This window comes from Euwallacea fornicatus, chromosome 5 (genome assembly GCF_040115645.1).
Source record: "Euwallacea fornicatus isolate EFF26 chromosome 5, ASM4011564v1, whole genome shotgun sequence".
NCBI lineage: Eukaryota > Metazoa > Arthropoda > Insecta > Coleoptera > Curculionidae > Euwallacea > Euwallacea fornicatus.
The window spans coordinates 405,299-424,113 of NC_089545.1; the positions used below are offsets into that span (position 1 = coordinate 405,299).

An 18,815-nucleotide genomic window follows, 5' to 3' on the forward strand; every position below is an offset into this window, starting at 1 on the left:
CAAAATTACTCCGATTGGGTTAAGAATGTAACAATAGGACAGCAACCAAAATTGTGTATCCTTGGTCGCGACATGGTTTGTTAATTATATGCTCCTTTATGAGATTTAAAGGCTTTATTTGTTATTATGTCTGAATTATCCTCGTTTCCTTCCCTTAAACAGTCGTAAATTTTCAAAACGAGACGTTGACCTTGCACAGGTAGGGGTTGTCGGAGTAATCTGGCATTCGGCGTCTTACCCCAACACAAAGGGGAGAACTTATCATTTCCCAAAGGTTGAGTTACCGAAGGACCACAGCTTATACGGCGCTGAAGCGATTTTAAACATGCACCTGGTGCAGAATCACACTTTAAGTTTTATTTAAAACAAAACTGAACAACACTGAACAACTGTCCAAAAAGCAGGCGCTAACACAGTACGAGAGAACGACAAGAGACCAACGATCCTCGGTACTTCCAAGTTTGTACTCATGAAGGATTTAGCGTTAATAGTTAGACGTTAGCGGCTAAACGGGCGAGTCAAAGGTACCTTGCTAGGGCCGCAAGGAGCAAAACCAAGGGCGCAAGTGAGAGTGAAAAAGAGTTGTCGGTATCGCAGACGCTCAAAGCTGACCGGTGGCCTTTGAGTAGAGCCCCGTCAGAGGAGCAAAAAATATTTGTTGTTCGATAATTAATGTCGTTTTAATCTCATTGGTTACTTAATTTATACATATCGAGTAATAGTGATCTCGTCGCTTATATGCCATTTTAAAGGTTATGTTTTAGGCTTTTTTCGATCGAAAATCGAACGTGATTAGTAAACAAGAAGTTGTTTAAAATTAAAGTTGAAGATGGACAATCAAAGTGAGCATTATCGACACATTTCATTATTTCACTTTCAAAAGGGCAAAAATGCAGTACGAGCTCAGAAGAAATTGTGTGAAGTTTATGGTGAGAACTGCCTTACCGAACGCCGGTGGCAGCGTTGGTTTTCTCGCTTTCGTTCCGGAAATTTTAATGTCCAAGATGCACCACACACTGGACGCCCAATCACCGTTGATAACGATAAAACAAGGGCCTTAATCGAAGCTAATCGGCGTATGACAACTCGAGAGATGGCAGAAAACTTGAACATACCGAATTCAACCGTTTCTCTGTATTTAAATAAGCTTGGGTACGTTAGCAAACTGGACGTTTGAGTTCCTCACGAATTGAAGGAAATTCACCTCACCCGACGCATTAACTAATGCGATTCTTTGGCGAATCGTAACCAAAACGACCCACTTCTGAAAAGAGCCATAACGAATGATGAAAAATGGATTGGCTACGATGACGTAGTCCGAAAACGATCATGGACCAAACGAGACAAACCTGCGCAATCGACGTCCAAAGCCGATATTCATCAAAAGAAGATTTTGCTATCTGTGTGGTGGGACTACAAGGGAATTATTTATTTTGAACTGCTTCCGAGAAACCAAACTATTGATTCGAACGTTTACTGTCGTCGGCTATCAAAATTGAACGAAGAAATCAAAAGAAAACGTCCTGAACTCGCCAATCGCAAAGGGGTACTGTTCCACCATGATAACGATAGGTCCCATACTTCTTTGATAATGCGTCAGAAATTATTGGAACTAAATTGGGAGCTGATACCTCATCCACCATACAGCCCTGGCTTGGCGCCATGGGATTATTATTTGTTTCGTTCTCTTCAAAGTCACTTGAATGGTGAAAATTTCGATTCCGATCAATCCGTTAAAAACGAGTTAAATCAATTTTTTACTTCTAAAAATCGAGGCTTTTTCGAACGCGGAATTTTCCAACTTGCCGGAAGATGGCAGAAGGTCATCCGCCAAGAGGGCCGCTACATCATTGATTAACATTTATTATTAATGTAAGTGTATTTACTTTGAAGAAACACAAAAAATACGACATTAATTATCGAGCAACCCAATAGTTTGAGACCTAAATTACGCCCAGTGGTTTGTCTATGCCAGTAAGGACGTTGGGTTTCGATCGACTGGACAATAATTTAAGTGTCCAGACTCGATAAGCGGTGTTGGGTATTTCCCCAACAGGCGTTTATTATTAAAATCACCATCAGCCTCTGCAGGATTCGCGTTTCCTTTATTTTCCATATGGTTTTCGGGGGGCGCGCAAAAAGCCACATCTGACCGATACCTTCAGGTTGTTAATTAGTAAATAGTTAATTAGAATAAACACATACCTGACCACCGAAATCACACCTTCTCGATAATACAATTAATCGCATGAAAAGTGTACATGGTACGAAACTAGGAATGACCAACTGTGCAACACCACAAACGGGCCAAATTCAATTTTAAACGCCCTCCATGGGCGTCGCTGGTTCCAGTTTGTTTACACCGACGAGTACCGGCCTCGGTGCGGAGTGCTGGCGCAACTCACATATTCATCGTTTCGCAATCCGGACCGGGGTAATGTTCATTTTGGTCCGCTGGTTTAGGCATCCGGAATGCTAAAGGACCTCGGCGATTATGATTTTTTTTTGTTTTTTTTTCATTTCGCTCGTGTCGTGCTATTTTTGATGATTCTTTCTATAGGCGAGATTTTCGACTGATATTAAAAAAAAAAAAAAAAAAACTATCCCACGTCCCAAGCAATATCGATAAAAACGAGCCGTAACGACGCAGGCCTTTTCACAAAATCAATCCCATTATGTGGGTCCCCCGGAGGAGCGCCCGTTTGTTTATCAACAAACGGAATAAAAAAAAAACAAACAAACGGTGTGCTGCGGATGGTGCATTTGCCACGTTTACTCTGAATCTCATAAAACAGAGGTCTTAACTACTGCACACTCTTTGGAATAATAGAACAGTTTTATCTAAACTTTACAATGTATATTGCAGCCACTCTGCCGGACTTGAAAACTTCTGGACAGATTAAATTCTTAAGTGTTTTGTTGAGCGCGAATCTGCAGGAAGTTCAAAAGTTAATTCTAAACTGCTTGCACAAGGTGTCATGAAGTCACCCAACTTACAGGAAGATGTGAAATCCTCCCTGGAAAGTTGACTCTGCATCCTGGATGGGAAATTATAACATTTTCGAGTATTAAATTTTAAAATAGATTGAGGAGGATTTTCAATAGCGAACAGTTCTAAAATTAATGTCTGGAAATTAAACTTTCACCTTGCGCCAGGTCTCGAGCTTAAAAGGTTTCCAGTATTGCTGTAAAAGCCGCCATTTCGGTTTCCCAAATTTTAGCTCGTTTACGGGGATTCACCATATTTTTCGGTCCCGAACGAGCTTGGTATTTATATAAATATCACGACCCTTGGCAACCCCGGAAGTTGTGATGTTATTGTATTTACCCGGCAAATGTTCAAGCATAAACTTTAAGAAATCCCCAATAAGTCTCTACCTCATATTTGCCAATTCTACCTGGTTGTTTACTGTCAGAAAGTGCTTAAATAAATCTCAGTCCGATAACATGAGCCCTTTGACATACGCCTTCCGGAAGGGACTTCAGTTATCTGACAGTAGGTATTTGCATAAAGTCGTCTCGAAAGTTTTTAAGTTCAGGACATCCGGGATTTGCCTGGAGAAATTTATTTCCAACTTTCCTCCTCAGGCCTGGATTTTTGGAAGTTTGATGTGTTTTTCATGGGTGGATGCATTGACATTTTTCCCATTTCGCCTATATCCCAGAAATTGCCGTTTTTGCATCACTTGTAGTTTTTTTTTTTTTATTTTTTTTAAAGTTTTTTTTCAAAGTTTTTTTTTCGGCACTCGCGGGTCCTGGGGGATCGCTATTTCAATCCTCTTTATTGGTTGCTCTTAATCCACATTCAGAGCCTGCAGTGAACCATTGCGAGCTTTCATTTTCCTGCTTATTCGTTCATTGTTACGTGTCCAGCGCACCGGCAGCGATAACTAATTGTCAAATAATCTAGAAACTCTAAAATTTCGTTGAATTGACACCTCTTTGCCCCCCTCAAACGTAATCTCCGTTTGGTTTGGTGGCAATTCCAGCTGGCCCTCCCCATTTTTTTAACCTTAACAGATTCCGGCATTCATTATCGGATTATTCCGTTCAATTTGGTCCTGTCCTTAATTTCAATTCGGCCTCAGAGTGTCTGAAGATTAGGGATACTTTTCATTTGTGGACCGACGTAAAGTCAATTTGAGCCACGTTTTATTTTTCAACGCCGAAGGTAATCTAATTAAAACGGGTCTTGTAAAGGGCTTTTGATTACGAGTTAAGTTCTCGAAATTGGATCTTTGAAGACATGCCGAGCCAGATTTAGGTCGTTGAATTAAAATGTCTTAAGTGCTGAGTTTGAGGCTTAAAGTTAGGCTTCCGCGAGCTCATGCCTAGCCAAGTTTTTTTTTTCTGTTTCAGTACGCACAAGAGAGTCAACATGAAAAGATCCTCCGCGGTTTGGCCGTCGGCATTTCCTTCAACATGTACGGCCGCCTTGAGGAGGCCGATCCTCTGATTCAACAGCTGACCACCGATAAGGACCCGATTCTTCGCCGATCTGGGATGTACACCATCGCCATGGCTTACTGTGGAACGGGTCACAATCAAGCCATTAGGAAACTTCTTCATGTGGCTGTAAGTATCATTATTACTCCTGATGCTATTATTTCGGCAGTTATCTTCCATTTGCGCCCGAACGAGGAGCGATAATTGGTATTAAATCTTGTCTTGTGTTGATCATGCGAACGCGCTCGGGCCTTATTCACACTTTATTAACCGAACCAATCTCGCAGGAAAAGTTGGAATATAGTCCCGGGCATAAATATTACCGGACATGCAAAACAGGGGGAGTAAAAAAATCCTTTTGGATCAAGTCCGGTAGGGATTGTCAAGAATTGCAGGCAGACTGATGACGTACCTTGGATGTCACCTATAATTTCCCTTGCAAGTTGCCTGTCTCTTTTTCCGGATGAGATACAGGATAGGTGTTAAGTAGTCGAGCTTTATTGAACGTGTGAAAGGGGCACAACTTCGTTTGGCATTTTAAGGAAATGAGATAGCTCTTTTGACGCGGGTGGTGGCTTTGTTGATGAAAAATCATTCGGAAAGGTTTTACTGGAACACGTATTCTTACCCTTGTAAGCTTCGAAGGAACTGATGTTTAGGGATTAGATTTCTATTGTTGTCCATAAGTAGTACAGTCCTAAGAATAGATTTCCTATCACGAATTCATGCCGGTTATTGCATTTCGCAGTCTAATATTGATTTCGAGTCAGCTTAATTGGGTAATGGAAAAACCTAATTTTGCGCGGAGTTAATGGAGGAATGGTTGTTAATAAGATCGAACTCGGATTATTGGAATAACGTGCGATAAACCAACTTTTGAGGATACCTTAATTTTCCAGTTCCTTCTCGGTTTCCACACAAGACACGTAAATAAACCCACCGGCTTGGAATTACACGCCCTTGTACTTCGGTAATTAGCATTTCCACAACGTCGTTCCAACACTGCCAGGAAGCGCTCAAGAACGTGGTCTATTGTCAAGACTAATTGTGAAAAATCCAGTTTGGAAGCCGCAAGCCTCGTGTCTCGCATGCTTTTACGCTGATCCAGTTTTGGGATCTCAACTACGGTGAATGGACTTACGACGTAACATCTTTCCATATTTCCTGGAAAGTTTCCACGTATGCAGAACCAACGATACTAATCGCGATTGTTAGTGTCAGATTAGCGGTTGTCGATACGGGGAGCTTTTTTGCCGCACGTTCTATTAGAGAATTTCTGGAATTTATGATGCAATTTATTTTGATTAATAAATTAACATTCAAACTATCGCATTTCAAATTCCCCACGGCTATTTGAGCGGATTTGCGTTGTTTTTGTAAATAAATATCGTCAGCAACTTTGATTTATGGAATTGTTGTCATACGGTTAATAAGGAATATTTGGTGATGAAAAATCCAATTAGTTTCGTTATTTGATAAATTGAGCGTAGAGTTGGTGGTGATCAGAATGGGAATGTTAAGAAAATTACTGAGAAATCCTACATAAGCAATTCCAGCAAGAACTGGGATTCTGAGATATCTCATTAGACCTCAGGCAGTGTTTTCGTACTCTCCACGTTAAAGCCTCAGTTTTTTCTCGTACCCCCGAGTTCCGAGCCCTTTCGTTATTGCTGAAAGTTCTTTATTGTTATTAATTTCACAAGTTCTCCAAACTGATCATTCCTCAGTTTTTTAAGGATTTTATTTCCTGACGTCCGCCATAACGTCGAGGAATCGGTTTGTGGTTTACTCCGTGATTCGACTGTCGGACGGTGAGGTAATGCCCATCAAGTTTTGATGGGCATTTTGCAGCCCCCTGGTTTTTGGGGATTTTTGGAATTTTGCCGAATTTCACTGCATTTTCGGGAGTTTTGCGAGTGCTCAACTTAAAAGTGTCATCTGTTTCAAAACAAGCCGGAGTGTCGCCCTTCGAATTTTGCCATTTTGGGTAAATGAGAGCGATTCCTAGTAAATGTGATTAATCCTTTGGACTCCAGGTCAAATTTCTATAATCTCCAAATGTATTCGCATTGCTAAATGCACTATTTTATGGATTCTCAGTCCCCAAAAATGAAAAAAAAAAACATTTTTTGCACTACAACTGAATCAAAAGCGGAGCTTATTAAAGATATTTTGATGACCCTAAAACGTATGATTGCCCTACTAAGCAATTTGCTGGTAACTGAATCCCAAATTACGTTTAATTGTAAGCTAATATTGCCATTCAATGCCACAGGGAATTTTTGTCTATTACTGCTTAGAAAAGCACTAAATTCTCCCAGAAATTTATCCTTTTCTTCTTTGCATCTTTAATTTGGAAGCAATCTGGGAGTGGAGAAATATTGCCGTTATCGGAATTCTTGCATGTAAAGTGCCAGTCGTTGGAACTAAGATGGCATTTTTCTTTTCCAGGTATCTGACGTGAATGATGATGTAAGGAGGGCCGCCGTTACTGCCCTAGGGTTCTTGTTATTCAGGTGAGTCACAATTTTTCTAGATGATGTCTAAGAGACATACTTAAGATATGTATGCAAAACTGGCTGCGGCAATTCTTCTCTCATGCAGTGGTATTGGATTGAAAAATGGAACAAATCTAAACGAGATTCCCTCAAATCGCGGAAGTTAGGAAATTGATTTGTGAAGTTGCTTTAGAGTCAGAAATATGATTGTGGGAAATGTGACGTATCGCAGATTTACTCGACCATTATTTTTAAAACTGGTTTTAGCACAACGGTATTTAAGTAGAGAGTTTGGGGGGAGGACCTCCCCGGAGAGCTATCAAACTCTATAGTTTCAATCGGACAAATTTTCCATTACATTCAACCTTTTTCGAAGTTTCGTTACCCGCAGCTTCGGGATGAATTAAACTCCTCAAACTTCCAGTTTGCAGTGGTAGCTGACAAAAATAAATTTTAGTTTTCCTGCAATTTTGTTCGAAACTATGCATTTAAAACCCGAATTCTCAAACTCCCCGCTGAATAGTTTTATTTTGAACATTCTTGTAAAAATAGATGATTTAGTTCAAATTAGGCTGACCCGAAGAGAACTACTCCCCGCTTCTGGGAATACGTTAAATGACGTTACTTTTTAATAAATTGCGCTAGTTTGAAATTCGTTAATACCTAAGGAAAAGGCTTATTCATGTCATTCATTTAGTTCTTAATTAATACTCAACTAAACTGAACGGTCTGAGTTTATTTTTAATTGGGAACCGGAAAGCAAGAAGGATAATGTGCTGCGTGGCGGATAATTGAAAGGCAATAACAATGAGACCCTGAATAAATCAGCAATTAATTTGCATCACAATCTAATTGAGGGTGGCCAGCAATTCTACTGAATTCTGGCATCCATCGAGGGTAGAATTAAGGTCGTTAAACGGAGGACGGCATCATTAGGGCCAAATAATAGTACGAAGTTACCGGTTCGTCATAAGCACTGCAGAAGAAAGTTCTTTGCTGACCCTCCATGATGCGCTGAAGTGTTGTGTTTGCGGCGACGTTATACACCTTCTTATCATCGAAACCAGGCACCCTACGTTACGCCTATGGATCTACTTCCACCTTGCATCGTTCCTATTTGATTTCTCATGAAAACCTAACGGCGACGTTACGGCGCAATTGCTGGTTTATTTAAGAAACGCCATCTCATTGTCTGATGCGACAAAACCATTGAGATGAAGTTAACTTAGACCGAAGGTCTAAGATCTGTTTAAATTGCTAACCTTAACGATGTGCTCTGGACAAATTCGTGTTGTCAGTTGTACGCCCGTGGTTTCGCAGTAGTATAGGTGGTCAAGACCCTATCGTTCTTACATACGGTCACTCAAAAAAGTATCCGCACGGCCGGAAAAAAATTCTGTAAACCGTAACTTTTGACTGATTTTGTTCAAATTTTGTATAATGAAAATTCAAACCGAAACTCAATTTGCGTAATTGAGCAACTTTTGAAAATTTAACTTTTAGAGTGCTTTTCAGCGTTTAAAAAAAACTCCGTTTTGGTTTTGAAAACTTCTTGTGCGGGGGAAATTTTTCAATGTGGTTTTAACATTCTTGCAGAGAGGATTTTCCTTCATACGTCCTGAAAATTTGATCAAAATCGAACAACAAATAAGGGAGTTGCAGCTCTTTAAAGTCGTCAAAAATGTCAAAGTTTCGTCATTTTGCGCGCACTCTTTGGCGTTTTTGAAAGGGTGCAACTCCCTTATTTGTTGTTCGATTTTGATCAAATTTTCAGGACGTATGAAGGAAAATCCTCTCTGCAAGAATGTTAAAACCACATTGAAAAATTTCCCCCGCACAAGAAGTTTTCAAAACGGAGTTTTTTTTTTGAACGCTGGAAAGCACTTTAAAAGTTAAATTTTCAAAAGTTGCTCAATTACGCAAATTGAGTTTCGGTTTGAATTATACAAAATTTGAACAAAATCAGTCAAAAGTTACGGTTTACAGAATTTTTTTCCGGCCGTGCGGATATTTTTTTGAGTGAGTGTACATTCAAAAAGGAATTCAAAAAGACATTGAAATTCACATCCTGGATTCATTCGAGTCATCATTAGATTGTCAAATGCTGTCGCCGAATCTCTTGTGTTCTAAATGCCCGTACTATCGTCCCCCTATTGGAGACGCTAGCGAAGTAAAAGGTTGTTAGTGAGTTAGTGAGTTGTCTCGATCCTGACAAATCTACATCGTGGCGTCGCCCACGCGTAAAATACCGGCTGGTGTCACAACAGTGACGCCTCGAAGAGGAGCGGGAACTTGCAAGATAAATCTCTTTCGGTTTTGACAATTCCCAGAGGGGAAAACATTTCGTAAGGTCAACGGGGACGCGGGGTGGCTTAATGGGTAAAATTCTCAGAAATTTCCCAGGAATCCATCCATCGGCCGAAGAAAATTTAAATCCGAATACCAGGTAGGTACTGTTGGTCGGTAATCACGATTGATCCTTCCCGAAGACCCTGCAGCTTAATTAAAGTATGATTTCGTCTCTCTTGAGAACGAGCCGAGGAGCATTTCGATTCGAATAAATGGCTGTTAATTACCCCATAAGCTTGCTCGGTTCATTATGTAATGCTTCTTCTAATTAAAAAAAAAGATGAAAATAGAACAAAATTTATAACCGGCTTATGGTTTTCATTATGCTATTTTTGTTTGGGCCGTTTCGAGTTTATAGACAGCATGAAAGCCGCTTAACACGAAGTTTAATTCTTTTGTGCCCGGTGGTTTTTAATTAAACTAACTTTCATTCCAGTTCTGGAAAGTTGGCTCGATGATAGATGGGATATTGTCCTATCAAAGGTCGACTAAAAAGGCATTTTACTAGAAATATATGGCATCATTTCGGGAATTCGCTAACGGAATATGATTTAGTAGCTGGTTTCTCCAGTGCCTTTAAAAATCCGGCTCATGTAGCAAATTGCTTCTCAACGATGCCAAGCACGTTCTTAATACAATGGTAGAAATACAAATTGATTGAAAGGTTCAATAAAGTGGAATACAGTTTCTGTTATTGTACTAGATTTTTATATATATCGCTCCCGTCTTTTTCGGATGTCCCGGTTCCTTTGAAAGGGAATGTGAAATTATGTTTTCCCCCCACGTTTAAAGATCGGTCCGAGCTTTGAACGGAAGTTACTGGGGGCGCAGTGAAACTTTCGAACTTTCGAGCTGCAAAGTCATGCAAGAGTGGTGCCGAACGTATCTGCGAAAGGATAAAAATAAGCCCCCGTGATTTATCAAGGTTTAAAATCTGCTTTATCAATTATCCACAGTGGAAGAAAAATTGAAATTCCAATCACGTCCTTCGACGGTGCTCCTTTTATCACCGTGACCTCTTTGGCACCAAAAGTTAATAAGAGTTCTAAATTCATTATCAATTACAAAGCTTTCACTTAACGATTTCACTTAAAATTCAATTATTGCAGGGTGGAACGGTCTTTCGTGTAGTTGAACATATTCGAGCTTGAAAAGAGTGACATTCTTCAAGCTCCCCTAATAATGCAATTTATATGTTGTTTGGGGAAACTTCTTTGTTAGACTTTCAGCCCTTCTTATTAGATTAGGCTAGAGTGGGGTTTCGTCAAGCGCAGTTTTGGGTACCTCCACGAAAGAATTTCTATCTATTCCATAGCAATTTTATGTCATCGTAAACCTTTGAGGAGATTGTGGTGACGTATAAAAGTTTTTTATGGGCGACAAGTTAAAGACCTGTTTTTACATGGTGCTTCAGCTTTGGCTGTAGCTGAAACAAGCGAACGTGAGGGGCGCGTCTCATCGGGCTGGCCCGTGCTTATCTCACTAATTTTAGCTGCCTGGATGACTTCGACAGGAGCATCTGAAGATTGAGTCAAATTCCCACTTAAGAATTTATTCAGTTCTAGCCGACTTTAGTTAGATTTCGGATATTCGAAACCGTGGAATTGGTAAGAATAGAGTCATATTTACGACGTTTCCACGGTACGTTTTGCATTTCATTAGCGTGTTCTGTCGTATACTTCGTTTAAATTTCATTTCCCGACACGGAAGTGCCGATTTTGCCCAGAAAACTTTCCAGTTCGACCGCTCATTTCCATTATGTTAATCCGGGTTTTGAACTATTAATCTGTGCACTGCTGATATTACATATTCCGACCGTTTAAGCTCGAAATAATACGAGAAACAGGGTCTCGGGCCGTGGCATAGAATGCTGCTATTTTTCCTTGCATTTGCAAAGTGTCATCTGCTTAGAGCGTAAACTGCATCTTGAAATCATCCAGTGCCGGATCTCTTCATTACGTCCGCTCTCCTTCTCAAGTAGCCATTAAAAAGTTTGAAAATAAATTCTCGGAATTACTTCAAGCAGTTAGGACTTTTCCAAAGTATTTTTTTTTTTTGCTACTTAATTCCGGCAAATAAGTAAATTCAGAAAAGTTTGCTGCCCTCAGACAAGACACAACACCGCTCAATATTCCATATTGTGGAAAATCGAGTTTCAGTCGGGTGCTTCGCGAAAAAATCGAGAATTACCTTGGGGGTGGGGGGGTTGCACACGTGTTTATCAACCGTTTCGAACTCGAAACTTTCACTTTATGACATAAATGTAAATCGCCTAAAAAATAGTTTCAATTCGAAGGAAAATCATAAGGGTCTCTAAAGCATTCCTCCATGGTTTTCGAGTACGTCCGTAGTTTGAAGCAAAACAAAGCTCCTCCCGACATTCGAGGAGATTCCTTCGCCGCAATAATCCATTTAGCGGTATTGCCAATAAAGCTGTCCTTAATCGACAAACGGGCAGGCCGCTGGTCCATTCATTCCAGAGTGCCAATAAACGAAATTCCGAATCGAGTTTCCCGTAAATATCAGCCAGAAGTTTCCCTAATACATCTCGATTCGTTCTGGATGGTGGTTTCCTGAGGAGTCGGACTGGACCGAACGGAACGGCACCCTCGAAGGACGGGGTGTCAGATTTGCCGTCCTAATGAAGACGAATGGATTTGGGGGCACACCCATGCCAGCAGAGATCAAAGGTGAATGAATCCGTACTCGATGGGTTTTACCGAGTTTGGAGGGGATGGATGTGCGGGATTCAGATCAGGGGATAGTGCGAAGACAAATTGGTGGTTGAAGGAAAAGGAGGGAAGACGACCGCAATGATTTTTTTTTAGCTGCGAGGATAGAGGAATGTGTTTTAAATTTATAGAGCCAATAATGAGTAAAACTTGAGTAATTTCGTGTGAATTGCGGTGTTGGTGCTTCACTGAAATTTTTAACGTTGCGGCGGGTTTTAATGTTATGCGCTATTGAGGTTCCTTCGATGGAGACATAAAGTTGGTTGTCTTTTATTATCTTCCATCCGTCACCCTTCAACTGCCGTCTGCCTTTTGTCACATGTCGTCCGTCTGTCATATTTTGACAGTACTGGATACGTTATATGCATCGAATACATCTATAATCTCTGTCTGTATTGATAGATAATACTGACCATTCCGGGCCAACAAAGTTTTTTCGAAATAATCAGTATACTCTGAAAGCTTTGATGTACTTTTTTATTCTCATTTCCTTTTAAACATGTGTAGCTTTGAAAGTTAAGAATGTAGAGTGTAAATTTAAGACACAACTCGTAATTAGATACTTTTTCTCGAAGGTTTACATCAACTTTTTTTACATGATTTTTTGCCCATATTTTCCAATTTCCTTATTCACGTACGAAAGCTCGAATACACAAAATTGCAATGGAAATACAAAACTTTTTCCAAGATGATTTTGAATCACTTCATGTAACACGAAATCTATTTCTCCGCTATGAATTCGTGTAAGAAGCCGATACAACGCTTTCAAATCCACTCGGTTAGGAAAGATAAATACAATGCTAGTTTCATTCATTCATTCATCTGAGCCATTATTGAACTATTACAAAGATTTTCAATATTTCTGCAGCCCGAGGGGATTTTTAGGTTTTTGCGATTGGTGTAACTTCTATCTTTTTAATACATCTTGAGTCGGCTCGCGGAGCTTGATTCCAATACACTCAATAGTTCAATACGTATTGTGAGGGGCTGCTGCCATTGAACGTGGGGGATAATGAATATTAATTGTCACCGGTGCTTTGTATAATATATCGCTTTGTTTGATTTATGATTTGCAAACGGATTAATAATTAGCACGTTCAATTGTTCTAAGGGATGTTTGTTTATTCAGGTTCAGTAATTTAGTTGTTCCTGCTAAGGCCTTAATCTAGACGAGTTCATTCTTCTGTCAGTTGATGTGTGGGCAGTTCGAGTGTTACCGATGACTACTTAGACTGATGAAGTATTTTGCATCAATTCGTAACTAAGTCTCTCGTCGGGGGTCGTGAGTTTATAACTTTCTCTAGCCTCCTGAATTCGGGAACCTTTGTTCAGTTTGGGCCCTTTCGAGGACTTAAGTAAAATCTTCTGGCCTAAGTATTACAATTCCTTTTATTGTGTCAATTTTGAGCGAGGCTGCTGGAGCCGAGCTTTGAATCGCTTTTGCACGACATCGTTAGCTAAATTAGGTAAAATTACATTTAAAAATTCAATTCATTAATCCTCTTTCCCGAAAACAAAGTCTAATCATTTTTTTTATCTCTGGAAGTCCTCAATACAATGCCGTTAAGGTAGTTATTGCGTCATCGTTTTTCGCTAATTGTTTTTTTTTCTTATGTAAAATTATTAATTTATTGCGTCTACAGCTCATTATTAATCGGGCCGAAAGGTGAAGAAAAAATGAAACGCTTTAAAGAATGATCATTAATTATCGCAAATACGGAAACTGTTCGAAAGAAAGAAGAAAATTATCATGATTTATGTAAATGCTCACTGCCGCTTTTAATTTTGGTTTTTACATTATTATCTGTAATTCATCTCAACACTTGAATCGATTAATCACCCAAAGTGATGGGGTCCCCGGCTGGTATAGTATTGGGACTGTTTCAACTCCCACACTTTCGATTAAGAAAAGGGTTTAACGAAGGCTAAATTGTTAAAACTGTATTTAGTTAAACTAATGGAAGGAGCCACAACGGATTTTGAAGCCACGGCCTGAGGGATAATCTTTCAAATGTTGAAAGGAATAAAAGAACTCCTCGTGGAAGGACGCCATTTGCATTTGACCACGTTTACTTTAAACGAAAACAACACGGTGGCGTGTTTAGCTTTTATTGCTGTTTAATATTGAAAAATAAATTCCACTCAAAACCCGGAAAGCATTCGGAACGGAGGCCCAAAAATGGGCCTCTTCTCCAATTTGGTTACCGTGATATCTTAGCGGATAATTACAAAGGAAAGCGTCTCAAATTGCTATGCGGTCTTTTCGAATTTTCCTTACGAGTCATTTCCCGAATTACAATGAGGGAACAACAAAGATGTCATCGCAAGGTTCTTTTTACTTTCAAATTGCAATTGATCTGGTCACCGAAAGGAGTTTTACATATTTTTAGTAGGTTTGTGAAAAATATTAATAGTGTCGACGACACTTTGTCTTTCCCCGCTTCCCTAGAACAAGGGCTTCCCCAGGAATCCCCGCTCTCACCATTCCTATATAATGTATGTCGCCGTGACATATACAATCAAAATTTGGATGGAAAAAGACATATAGAGCTCAGAGTGTAGATATGACAATACGCGGATGACACAGCCCTTGTGGTGCACGACAAAACGACAGAGAAAGCCGTCGAAAAACTTCAGACACTGGCGAACGACACCGTGAAATGGTTTGACAGTTGGAGACTAAAACCAACTGTTTATAGGGGCGAAATTTCAATAAATCATATTAGAGATTTTTTTAGAAAAAATTCGTGCACGCCACTGGATTGCCCACCCCTCAAAACGGGCCCGTACAGAATTTTATCGAAACATTTTGAGCAATAACGATTTCGTAGAAGAATTAAAAGTGCACCCTCGGTATATGTTTATATTCAAAAATTCATGGTGGGCCATGGAGAACAAGTGAAGTGTTTAACTGTCAAACAAACGCAACAGACATCAACAACGTTATTCGAACTTGCTTGTACTTAATGGAAATTAACTTATTAATCGTGGTAATAATGGAAAATTTAAGTGCAAGAGGAAAAACAGAAATTGTTCATCTTGTCGGCGACAACGTGCGCCCGGCAGCAGAAGCTGCGGCAGAATGCAGAATTCAGCATCAGACATCATCCAGATAGACCGGCAAGTCGAGGTAACGAGGCAAAATGGACGTCGTGGACTTTGTCCAAATGACAAACAATTTTGCATTATTTCAACGACAATCCCCGAAGTAGCATTAGAATGGCTAGTTTGGGCCTTAATATACCCAGAGGAAGTGTAAGGAGATGCAAGTAAGTACCTAGTGTGCATTTGTAACTCTTCTACGAAATCGTTATTGCTCAAAATTTTTCATTAAAATTTTGTACAGGCCCGTTTTGAGAGGTGGCCAATCCAGTGGCGGGCACTGATTTATTCTAAAAAAATCGCTAATGCGATTTATTCAAATTTTTTTCCAAGCAACCGTCATAATAGGCCTTGAATTTTATACCAATCAGGACGTTTTTAATGAAAATGTGCAGTTTATCAGGCTCTATAATAAAAAAAAAATCCAGGCTAAAATGGCACAATTAATAAACTTTTTACAGACTGACCACAAAACAAATGAGTTACATTCACATATATATATATATATTAATATTAATGTACATTAATATACATTAATCGTGTCGTATAGAAATTGTTCTCATCATCTTCCTTTATGCTCGTTAAGGTATGTTTCAACGGAAAATTACGTATGGCAGTTTTATTTGAAATGCTAAATGAAAAAATTGGAGATTTGGGAAATTCGAACTGTTTCTAAATAACCTGTTCGTCATTTCAAACGGGTTAATGTAATTTTGAATCATGTTTAAAGTGCCGCAATTTCAAAAAGAGATAAATGAATTTGCCGCACTAAAAACGTCTCGACGTGTCGACTTCATTTACACATTGTCACATCGGAACAAATCCAAATTCTGTTTTTCGTCACATATTTAAGGTCCGTCATGAAGAAAACGGAACTGGGAGTGCATTATTACAGAAAAAAAAATTAAATAGACTTTAAAAATGACCCGAAAAAAAAATCTTGACCCGGAGCGAGCGGTAGTTTCTCCAAACGAGGAAGTTAAAGGGATTCCCGCCAAGAAGTGAAAGCCAAATAAACAAAAAGCATTGAATTAGTTCTTTGTAAATAAAATTTAAGGTGGTCGATTTGTCATCAAACTCCTTGAGTTTTTTGGTATTATAGTGCTGCAGACGACAGGTTTTCCGTTGTTACTTCACTCAGTACACCTTTCGGGGGACTTAACGGTGCATCAATTCCAGTTACGAAAAGGGACTTTTCAGACAAAGTCGTGTCCTTCACATAGAATAAAAAGACATTTCATTTTGTTTGCTGTGCAAACCGTACTTTGAGAAAGGCGAACGGTATTTCTTTCAATTTTTCTCAGTTTTATAACAAAAGATTTCATATTGTAGATGCATGACATGCAATGGTTATCATTTTCAGAAAGCAACGTTACCAGATCGGAAAGTTTGTCCGAGGGTTATCGATTATTTTATTCTCGAGACACCACAGCACAAATCAAAAGACAAAGGCAAAAATCGTTTAAGTTTATTTTATTTTCTGCTGAATTACAAATGTGTTATTCCGTGTGATTTTCCTTCGATGGAATCTGAAAGCTAAAAACAAACAAAACGTTTCTTTTGTCATCCAGATGCCACGTGGAAGAATTATGTATCTCTGTGTTTTTTCAACATTGCACGGAGTAGTTCTAGAATTTTATGTCGCTCCGACCTTTCGAGGCTCATGGAGGAGGGGTCGGTGGCTCGTAGGCGGTACATGTTGGGAATCGACATCGAAAGGAACCTTTTATAGTTTCGTCATCAAGAAAAGATTAGAAACTGAGAATCCGATTCAAACCTTCGATAATAACGAAAACAACGTTTGTCATTGCGAAACACCTTGCCGAAGGGTTTGGAATTGCCACTTAAAAGAAATCAATTTCTCAATTGAATTTGATGTATTTAATTTCCTCTTCGTCCCTGCGTAATTACTTTTCCCTAGTGATTTTCAATTGGAGAAAAGAGCCCCTAAATAGGTCAGGTCCTGGTTAAATCGAAATCTTATTTGTATTGGAAAGGGTGTGTTTCCAATCATAAAAAAGGTGTTTTACGTAAATTAATCCAAGAAAAACCCGATACTTTAGTTAAAATTCAATTCAGCTATTATGGATACTCCATGTTCTGCCGAGATTTCAATTGTAAAACCAAGAAATTCTGTTTTATCATGTTTTATTAATGCCGAATGAATATGTCCCTGAGTTAGAATGAAGGTTCCGAGGATTAAGACTGAATAAGCCCTCAAAGAGGCTATCGACAGAAAAAGTGCCTGTTTCACCACCAAACCTCTGATGTAAACTACACATTTCCCAGGCGTAAACGGATAGAAACATGCTCACTCTGAGGACTCAGTTGCTTTAACCTTCATTGAATAATTAATTTTCGTAGGATTTCGTTAAGTCTAAGTTATAACAAGGCCTTTGTCTGCAAAAGTTATAATTTTACATGAAAACAATTACAATGTAATTTAATTGCCCTTTAATAATTTCTTCGAAAATAAATTGTGCTACCTCACGAAGCTCTGCAGAGCAACAAGAAGCTTGGGGCTCTTGGGCCAGAATTGTTGACATCGTGCTGAGTTTAATCGAGAGACAAGAATTCTGCTAAACTGGAAATTAACAGATTGCAAGTGGTTTATTGCGCCCTTTTCACGAAAACTCTGATATCTGGCAAAGCCGGTAGCCTCGACGCTAAACATCAAAAAATCCAAGTCAGAATCGAAAAGTACTAGATAACTTTAGCACGGGATTGTTCCTTGGCTACCGTGGAAGTTATCTTCCACATAAAGTTCTCAGTTCTTTGATGTATTAGCTCTGAGTGTGGGTCTAAAGGGAACGGGATTGAAGTTGGAAGTTAATTGATGGCAATTACAGATTGGGGCCAAGAAAATGGAAAAAAGTGCTTTCAAAATAAATCCTCCAATCTATAGAGGATTTATATGGACTGCGCGTGGTCCTTGATTCGAAATTTGACCCTCGAAGAAAGTTCATTAATGTCAAGTTTGCGGATTTTCACGTTATCGAAAAATTACGTAGAATCAAAGTTTGAATAGCATTACGTTCGAATGGCCTATTTTCGAAGAAGCTCACTTTAATGCTTGAGTTATTGCGAAGTCTGATCGTACATTAAAGCGCACTCGTATCACAATGAACGATTTATTTCATCCACAAGTTTCCGTAATAAAGTGATTAGAAATTTCTAATTTAAGCGGATCCTTCCGATTTCAACTTTTTTCTTTTTTTTTTTTTTTTTTTTACCCGTTACATCCCAATTAAGCAACATAATTAGCAACTGCAAAACTGCAAAAACTTTCGAATGCTAATAAAGCCCTTTTACCTGGCGCTTATTAACAGGATTATTTCAAACACGGAGCGTTTATAAATAAAAATTATGGGCAGAAAAAATTAAGAAAACTAGTTTTAAACTTTCTCAATGTAATAGCTAAATGTGATTTTACTTTAATCAGGAATTTTCCAAAGGCGATGTTCTCTCAAATCCCAAGTAACATTTTTTAGTTTTCTCTCCAGTTAGCATTAAAGAGTTTAATGATTTCTCCGGGGGAGTTTGAAGACGATAAAAAAAGAAAACATGGGCACGACATGGGGTTGATATCCATGTCTTATCGTTCCGTTGTCATATGGAGGCCTATCTCGAGGGCGTAAAATTTTTGTCTTCTCTTTTGGCGCTTCGGCAGTTACCTTTAAACAAAGTT

At 39.1% G+C, this 18,815-nt stretch overlaps 1 protein-coding gene across 1 annotated transcript in view; it reads left to right on the plus strand.

The window, feature by feature from the left end:
* Rpn2 (Regulatory particle non-ATPase 2) overlaps window positions 1-18,815 on the plus strand; it is a 55,310-nt gene that overhangs the window by 8,131 nt on the left and 28,364 nt on the right. Inside the window, exons 9-10 of the mRNA XM_066282585.1 lie at window positions 4,360-4,575; window positions 6,898-6,962. Coding sequence (XP_066138682.1) covers window positions 4,360-4,575; window positions 6,898-6,962 — 281 coding nt within the window. The remainder of the gene's footprint in view (window positions 1-4,359; window positions 4,576-6,897; window positions 6,963-18,815) is intronic.